Raw genomic sequence first — 9,267 nt, 5'->3', positions numbered from 1 at the left:
TGTTCACAGGAGGGGTATTAAAGGGGTGTCGTTCACAGGAGGGGTATTAGATGGGAGTCTGTTCACAGGATGTTTAATAGATGGGAGTCAGTTCACAGGAGGGGTATTTGATGGGAGTCTGTTCACAGGAGGGGTATTGGATGGGAGTCTGTTCACAGGAGGTGTATTAGATGGGAGTCAGTTCACAGGAGGTGTTTTAGAGTGGCTCTGTTCACAGGAGGGGTATTAGATGGGAGTCAGTTCACAGGAGGTGTTTTAGAGTGGGTCTGTTCACAGGAGGGGTATTAGATGGGAGTCAGTTCACAGGAGGTGTTTTAGAGTGGGTCTGTTCACAGGAGGGGTATTAGATGGGAGTCTGTTCACAGGATGGTTAATAGATGGGAGTCAGTTCACAGGAGGGGTATTTGATGGGAGTCTGTTCACAGGAGGGGTATTGGATGGGAGTCTGTTCACAGGAGGTGTATTAGATGGGAGTCAGTTCACAGGAGGTGTTTTAGAGTGGCTCTGTTCACAGGAGGGGTATTAGATGGGAGTCAGTTCACAGGAGGTGTTTTAGAGTGGGTCTGTTCACAGGAGGGGTATTAGATGGGAGTCAGTTCACAGGAGGGGTTTTAGAGGGGGTCTGTTCACATGTATTACATGGGGGATGTGTGTCAGTTAGCAGTTGGATTTCAGATAAGTGTCTGCAGACGTGGGGTATTTAGATGGGGAGGGTTCTGTTTGCAGGGAGGTATTTGCAGGGCAGGAATATTTCAGCGGGGGATATATTGCAGTGGAAAAATATTGCGGGGGTAAATTTTCAGGGGGACTGGGAGTGGAATTTGCAGGGGCAAATAATTGGCGGGGGAGGTTTAACGGGGGGGAATATTTTGCGGTGGGGAGAGAAATATTTGCCGTGTGAGTGGGGGGAGACATCAAAAGTCAGAAATTCGGAAAGACACAAAGAGAGAGACAGAAAGCAGAGAAAGGGAGAGAAAGAGAGCGAAAGCAGAGAAAGTGAAATAGAGAGAGAAAGTCGCAAAGTGGCAAAAAGAGAGAAAGCAGAGAAAGTGAATGAGAGAAAGAGAACGTCGGAAAGAGGCAGAGAAAACAGAGAAAGAGAGAGATGGAGATAAAGAGAGAGAAAGCAGAGAAAGAGACAGAGAGAGAGAGAGAAAGTCAGAAAGTGGCAAAAAAGAAAGAGAAAGCAGAGAAAGAGAGGGAGAAAGTTGGAAAGTGGCAAAGAAAGAGAGAGAAAGCTGAGAAAGAGAGAGAGGCTGAGAAAGGGAGAGAGAGAGAGGGAGAGTGGGAGAAAAAGCAGAGAAAGGGAGAGAGAGAGAGAGAAAGAGAGAGAAAGCAGATAAAGAAAGAGAGAGAGAAAGTCGGAAAGTGGCAAAAAGAGAGAGAAAGACAGAGAAAGCAGAGAAAGTGAAAGTAAGATAGAGAGAAAGTCGGAAAGGAGCAAAGAAAGAAAGAGAAAGCAGAGAAAGAGAGGGAGAAAGTTGGAAAGTGGCAAAGAAAGAGAGAGAAAGCTGAGAAAGAGAGAGAGGCTGAGAAAGGGAGAGAGAGAGAGAGAGAGTGGGAGAGAAAGCAGAGAAAGGGAGAGAGAGAGAGAAAGAGAGAGAAAGCAGATAAAGAAAGAGAGAGAGAAAGTCGGAAAGTGGCAAAAAGAGAGAGAAAGACAGAGAAAGCAGAGAAAGTGAAAGTAAGATAGAGAGAAAGTCGGAAAGGAGCAAAGCAAGAGAGAGAAAGCAGAGAAAGAGAGAGAGAGAAAACACAGAGTAAGAGGAAGAGAGAGAGAAAGTCGGAAAGTGGCAAAAAAGAGAGAGAAAGCAGAGAAAGAGAGAGGGAGAGAAAGCAGAGAAAGGGGGAGAGAGAGAGAGAGAGAGAGAAAGCAGAGAAAGAGAAAGAGGGAGAGAGAGAAAGTCGGAAAATGGCAAAAAAATAGAGAAAGCAGAGAAAGAGAAGGAGAAAGTTGGAAAGCTGCAAAGAAAGGAAGAGAAAGAGAGAGAGAGAGAGAGAGAGAAAGAGAGAGAAAGCAGATAAAGAGAGAGAGAGAAAGTCAGAAAGTGGCAAAAAGAGGGAAAGACAGAGAAAGCAGAGAAAGTGAAGGAAAGATAGAGAGAAAGTCGGAAAGGAGCAAAGCAAGAGAGAGAAAGCAGAGAAAGAGAGAGAGAGAAAAAACAGGGAAAGAGGAAGAGAGAGAGAGAAAGTCGGAAAGTGGCAAAAAAGAGAGAGAAAGCAGAGAAAGAGAAGGAGAAAGTTGGAAAGCAGCAAAGAAAGAGAGAGAATGCAGAGAAAGAGAGAGAGGGTGAGAATGCAGAGAAAGGGAGAGAGAGAGAGAGAGAGAGAGAGAGAGAGAGAGAGAGAGAGAGAGAGAGAGAGAGAGAAAGCAGAGAAAGAGAGAAAGTCGGAAAGTGGCAAAAAGGATAGAGAAAGCAGAGAAAGAGAAAGAGAGGGAGAAAGTTGGAAAGCTGCAAAGAAAGGGAGAGAAAGAGAGAGAGAGAGAGAAAGAGAGGGAAAGCTGATAAAGAGAGAGAGAGAGAAAGTTAAAAAAGTGGCAAAAAGAGAGACAAAGCGGAGGAAGAGAGGGAGAAAGTTGGAAAGCGGCAAAGAAAGAAAGAGAAATCATAGAAAGAGAGAGAGGTAGGGAAAGCAGAGAAAGGTAGAGAGAGAGAAAGCAGAGAGAGGGAGAGAGAGAGAGAGAAAGTCGGAAAGTGGTAAGAACGAGTGAGAAAGCAAAGAAAGAGAGAGAGGGAGAGAAAGTGAAAGAGAGAGAGAAAGTCGGAAAGTGGTAAGAACGAGTGAGAAAGCAAAGAAAGAGAAAGAAAGGGAGTAAGTTGGAAAGTGGCAAAGAAAGAGAGAGAAAGCAGAGAAAGAGAGAGAGGTAGAGAAAGCAGAAAAAGGGAGAGAGAGAGAGAGGGAGAGAAAGACAGAGAACGCAGAGAAAGTGAAAAAAGATAAAGAGAAAGTCGGAAAGGTGTAATGCAAGAGAGAGAAAGCAGAGAAAGAGAGAGAGAGAAAAAAAAACAGGGAAAGAGGAAGAGAGAGAGAGAAAGTCAGAAAGAGGTAAAGGAAGAGAGAGGGAGAGCAAGAGAGAGAGAAGCACAAAGACTCAGAGAGAAAGAGACTGAGCGGAAGAGACTGCGATTGAGGGAGAGAGAGACAATAAAGATGTGATACTCCCCATCCCATCCCACATGGTCTGTGCTCCATCGTTGGACTCCAACACATTCCCTCCATCAACTCGTCCATGGGGAAAAGATCCTGGAGAGGAACATTGGGGTGGGAATTGGAGAAAAGGGTCAGGACTGAGACAGAGAGAGGGGGATTCAGACTGGACTCTCTCTCACACACACACAATTTACACTGTAATCAGTTCCAATTCATCTGGGCACAGAGACTAAGACACAGAAACTCACCTTCACAAACCACTGCATGGAAAGAAAGAATGGAGTCTGATGTTGTCCTAATATATCCCAAAACTTGTCACTCAGAACATCCAGTCCACCCAAAATACAGCTCATCCAACCAGCTCTCAGCTTCCTCCATCTGGACACTGCCTGCCAGGTATGGGACAGTCCAAGGTGAGTCTCTGTGTAAACAGGGAATGGGGGAGGGAGGGATATTCCAGCCATATCCCAAATGGGCCAAGTGAACTTTAACAACTGGGAACATTTCACACAACAGTTGTGACCCATATTTACAGTTATATTTGTCAATGATTCTTTGTGCTTTATGTAATGCTGCTGTATTTCTGCATTACCCTGTACTCATTGGAAAACAAATCTTTCTTTACATTTACCACTTTAATGTTACAAGGGTTTACAAAGCTGGGAAATCGCCATTTAACACAAATTGTATGAACGATCTTCCACTTTTCAGCTCCAGTTTATATAAAGCTCAGCAATAAAGACCTCCACATTCTGACAAAGCGTTTTTACTGCTGCAATAAAGTGTCACTTGTTTCCCTTTGCTTCCTGACTATTTCAATCCTCTGCTCTCCTGGGGAATTCAGAGGGATTTTTGTCCATTATTTGTCCAAATTCAGGAGGTTTCAGCTCCTCTGCAGCAACTGTCCTGGAGAAATTAATTGCATTCAAAATCTTTCCCTCTTTTTTGAGACATGAGGAGAGACTGTTTACACTAGCAGAGGGTGAAACAAATAGGCAGGGAGTTATTATGGTCTGGAATTCACTGTCGGACAGGTTTCTGAGAGCACATTCAATATAAACTTTCAAGAGACAATTGGATCAAAACTTCAACTACTCTTAGTCATAGCAGAGAATATACCAGCAGAAAAAGAGAAGTGAGAGAGAGAGATGTCATAACGTTCGTGATCAAGAACGCAACACAACTTATATGGTTTTTATTTATAAATGACTGTTTGAGTTTTATTTGATCCTGTTGTTTAATTTATACATTACCATTAATTACTCAATATAATTTTCTAAACAGGAACGAGTTTCATGTTACAAGTGTTCACATAATAGAAAAATAGCCATTTTACAAAAGTTGCATTGAAATTATTTGATTCAGCATCTCAAGTTTACAATAAAGTAAATTCCTCAGACTTGTGGAAACTTTCAAAATGAGCAAGAGACTCTCCCATCAGCAATGTCTCAGCATCTCCATCTGCTGAAGTCCCTGCCTCACTGCAGTTAATGTTCCTCTCACCATCTCCATCTGCTGGTGTCACTGTCTCACTGCAGTTGCTGTCCCTCCCTCACCATCTCCATCTGCTGGTGTCCCTGTCTCACTACAGTTATTGCCCTGCTCACCATCTCCATCTGCTGATGTCCCTGCCTCACTGCAGTTACTGCCCCCTCCCACCATCTCCATCTGCTGGTGTCCCTGTCTCACCGCAATTACTGCCCCACTCACCATCTCCATCTGCTGGTGTCCCTGTCTCAGTGCAGTTACTGCCCCTCTCACCACCTCACATTCACTCCGATTTGCAGCTTTGTCCACTGGCTGCGGTTGTTGACAAGGTAACCACTAGGTGGCGCTGTACTGGCACAAGCGCAAACGTTCACTCTTCCAGTGAAACGTCAGGGTCTGCCCACGTTCAGGCGGCTGCCAGGACTAAAGATGGCGCCGGTCAAATAATCACAGAGGCGGGTGGAGGGTGGGAGGTGGAGCTGGGGGTCTGGGGGGAGGGGGAATGGGGGAATGGGATTTAGTTCCAGTGTTTGAAACCCTTCAGCTCTTTCTATGAGTTCACTAATTTAACAACGAGATTGAGAGGGTATTTCACCCCCTTCTTCAGCTCCTGTCTGAATTTAGTCTGGGTCACAATGTAAATACATGTGTTGGTGCAGGAACTGAGAATCTGCAGCATCTTTGATGTTTGTTCTGTGATAAAGAGAGGGTCAGTGTAGGAGGAATAATAATAAATATCTGTAATTCGCCTGTAAATGATAGACTCAACCTGGATCACCCATAATAGGATAAAACTGCCGGATATACTGAAGAGTAAAATAATTGATTTCCTGCGATTCTCCATCTCTGGGTCCTTGTGATTCTCTGCATCGCTGTGGCGCCGGAATCCCCTGCGGACTTTACTGGAGAATAAAATCCGTCTGACAGTCAGAACATTGAGCAGCAAAATCAGAAAGACCAGGTCACAAGGGGTTAAAATGCGGTCAAACAATTCAAATGCCCCCCATATGGGGGAAGTGAAGAAGCTCAGTTTATAAACACAACCCATGGGAACATTATCAATAATGTATTTTTGTTCCAGTGTAAAGTACCAGGGGAGAGACTCGAAACAGCCCAGCACACTCACTGTTCCCACAACCACAGCCGCCGTTTTCTCGCTGCAATATTTTGTTTTCAGCTTCTCACAACAAATGGCCACAAATCGATCAAAGGTGAAAGTGACTGTGAGCCAGACAGAAACAACTGTGGATGCAGAAAGCAGAATGGTAATGAGAGAACACACAGGAGTAATTCTCAGGAATGAATATGGGAAATAAATTACAACAATCCAGTACAATATGGGATCAGTGATAACGACCAGGAGATCAGACACTGCCATTCCCACCAGGTAGACACTGATACATTTGGAGAGACCGCACTTTCCTCGGGACAGGATCACAATCGCCACCAAGTTAACTGGAAGAGAGAGAGAAAAGGAAGCAGAGAAATTACTGATCAGACCTGGAGACAAAGCAGCAGTTTGACAGGATCTGGGCTGAAATTTCCAGCTTTGTTGCTGCATCGAGCAGTGAAAACTGATTCATTGACCCGGGCAGTGCTTTGTCACAGTGAAATGTTTGTAAACACAATTATTAATAATGAATTGGGAAATTGATGCAGAAAGTGAATAAAGTCAGCACCGGATCTACTGGAAGTACTGAGTGAGGATGGAGTGCCAGTGGGGGAATGAGAAGGGGCTTTACAGAGATGGAATCCAATGGGTTAATTGGGAATTTGTCTCCAGACTGTTTGTTGGGAAGTTTTGGGGAGAGCGGGATGTGTAGCTAGTTTGTTGCTTTGTGTTTCGGGAACAGACAGGGACTGTTCCCACATGGGAAAAGGCTAAAAACCGCAGCGCTGAGTTTGATTATCAGCCATGATCTAGAATGGTGGAGCTGGCGAGAAGTGCTGAATGGCCTCCTCCTACTCCCATGTTCCTGTATTCCTAGAAGGATGGACGAGGCAGCTGGAGGTGGAGGCAGTGAGAGAGATTGGGAGGGAGAGAAGGAAAAGGACATGTTGGAGCAGGAGGGGTGATTGGAGCAGATGGTTTGGGAAAGTGGATAAACTGAAGCAATGGATGAGGAGACTGAGGATTCAGTACAGTGAGAGGAGAGGCTGAGACTCACAGGGAGAGACTGCAGCAGAGTGTTAGAGGAAATCTAATCTATCGATCCCAGTGATACAACTCAATTCATACATTCAAACAATAATCCCTGTGGTTATTGGTGTTGGAGAACAGTTCATTGTTTATACAATATAGTCAATATATTTAGTTTGCACAGGCTATTAAATATAAATTTAAATATATTTCTGATATCAGCCTCGCTCTTTATTGAATTCAGCAGTCACAGCGATTTTAAAGTGCAGCATTTAAATAATGAATTGCCATCAGTGAAGAAATGATTTTATTCTATTTATTCAGTCACTAAGTAAGGAATAGGAACTTTCGACAAAACAAAATGAGGATCTGACAGAAATCAACACAGAGGATCAAGTCCAACAGGAAAATGAACACAATCTGACAACAGACAACTTCAACTCACAGTTTCTCTCACTAATTGTTCTGGACATTCTTGCACTTTATGATAGTGAATTATTTACACTGCTGCTTCTTTCTCTTTCTCTTTACTTCTGCCTATCTCTTTCCCACTGTTTCGTTCTCCCTGCTCCTTTTCTCCTTCCCTATCTCTCTGGAGTACTCACACCCTGCAAACTGTTAGCTAATGCTACTTTTCACATTTGATTTATTCCTAACATTCTGCGTCTGTGTTCTGTTCACCAGCCCCAGGTTCAATGATTCTATTCTCAGAGTCAGTTTGTTCAATGTTGAAACCTCTGTGAATAATTTAATGTATCTGCAGAACATCCAAGTCTCCACTTGTTCACCTACACTCTTCACTTCATCGACAGTACATGGAATAAAGAGGACTGAAAGCTACTTCCAGACAAACCTCACAATCATTGAAATTCCTTCGCCTGGAATTATAAAGTAATCTGTTAGAATGTGGGATTGTTTAATTAATAAAACAGCAACATCAGCGCTGCAACTGATAATCTACAGATAAATGGAAAGACTCTTGATTCCAACTGATAGAGTGAAAACCAGTAAAACATCACATCAATACTTTCTATTTTCCAATGTAGTCCAGTGACAGTGAAGGTCCACAGTGAAGCAGAGAAGGAGATGTGAAAGTGTCAGCAGCAAACTCAGTTCAGTAACCAGACCTCTGAAGCAGCGTCAGACACACACAAAATGAAATAATATTTGATAACTGTGATAATCAATAAACACATTGAAATCCCAGTTAAACTGAGCCATGTTATTGGGAAGGGAGGAAATTGTTCTGCCCCTTGTAACACTGAGACTGTGAGATGTCTCGTTATCAATCACTGCAAAAACAATCATAAAATTATTCCAGGACTGGTTAAATCCACATCATGAAACTGTTAAAAGCTCCTGATGGTCTGATTCTTATCCTAACCAAGATCTCTCCTTCAAATACATTCCATACACAGAATAATCCAGTAACAATGCCAGGGTTACTTAAAGCAATACCATTAAACACATAATGCAGCTCCTGCAAGAATGGAAATGTAGACAGTGGGGAGATTCCATCAGTAAATTGCTGGAAATGAGCTGGGGGATGTGTAACACACACATTGAGAAATAATACCGAGTACAGCAGCACAGTTAACATCGATTTACACCATTAACAGCTGAGTTACTGGCTTACCAGCAACTCCAATTGCTGCAAGTATAGGATAGTAAATGTCTTGTATCTGATACATTACTGGATATCCCATTTCTGTGAGAAGCAGAGACTTCTATTAGCCGGGAATTCACAGCTCCAGCAGGCACTCTGACCTGATCCATTCCAATGGGTCATGATTTATACAGGGGAAAAGTCTCCACTGACACGGTTATACCCCTGATCATTGCTATTAGTTACACTCACCTGAACAAACACATTACATCAGCAGCTTTGACTCTGGTGTAAATAATGTGGTGGATAAAACACAGTCATTTCAATGTCAATGACATTTTCTGAGTAAGACCTCTTTCGGGAATAAACCTGAAATCTGTACTGATGCGGCATGGCTGCTGCAATTACTAGTGGCTTCATTTATATTTTCCATATTATTGCATTGACCTTGTTCACTCCTGGCGTTTCTATTGTAAATGTAACTGATCTGTCTGCAGTGGACACTGAATCCAGGGACAAAAACATTCCTGCTTCATTCTGTTCCTGCCTTTTTCCAGTTAAAATGCGAACTTTGAGTCTCTGCATTGGGACCATGTTCAGGGTAACAGCCTAAAAACTACTGTGAGTGATATTGGGGGACGGACACAGTACATATCCATTAAGGAAGCAGTCGCATGGTGATAATATCACTAGTCAAGTAATCCAGAGGCCCAACCTAATGGCCTAGGGACAGAGACTCCAATCCCACCACAACAGGTGTACAGATTAGAGGGAGCTCGCCCTCAACGTATAAACGGGACGGCACTCCCTCTCTATGTATAAAGTGGACGGAGTTCCCTCTCTATGTATAAAGAGGAGGGAGGTCCCTCTCTATGTATAA

General features: G+C 43.4%; 1 protein-coding gene across 1 annotated transcript; it reads left to right on the top strand.

Annotated features, from left to right (window-relative positions):
- Positions 1 to 1,831: 1,831 nt before the first annotated feature.
- Positions 1,832 to 2,407, top strand: LOC137359862 (chromatin assembly factor 1 subunit A-B-like; the record flags this gene model as incomplete). Its single annotated transcript, XM_068025545.1, has 2 exons — positions 1,832 to 1,897; positions 2,360 to 2,407. Coding segments are annotated over 2 exons (114 nt in total), but the record flags the coding sequence as incomplete, so codon positions are not given.
- Between the last annotated feature and the right edge of the window lie 6,860 nt (positions 2,408 to 9,267).

The sequence above is a fragment of the Heterodontus francisci genome, unplaced genomic scaffold (assembly GCF_036365525.1).
Source record: "Heterodontus francisci isolate sHetFra1 unplaced genomic scaffold, sHetFra1.hap1 HAP1_SCAFFOLD_519, whole genome shotgun sequence".
NCBI lineage: Eukaryota > Metazoa > Chordata > Chondrichthyes > Heterodontiformes > Heterodontidae > Heterodontus > Heterodontus francisci.
Note: the sequence above shows the minus strand (reverse complement) of the source record. Positions and strands in the feature narration are given on the sequence as shown.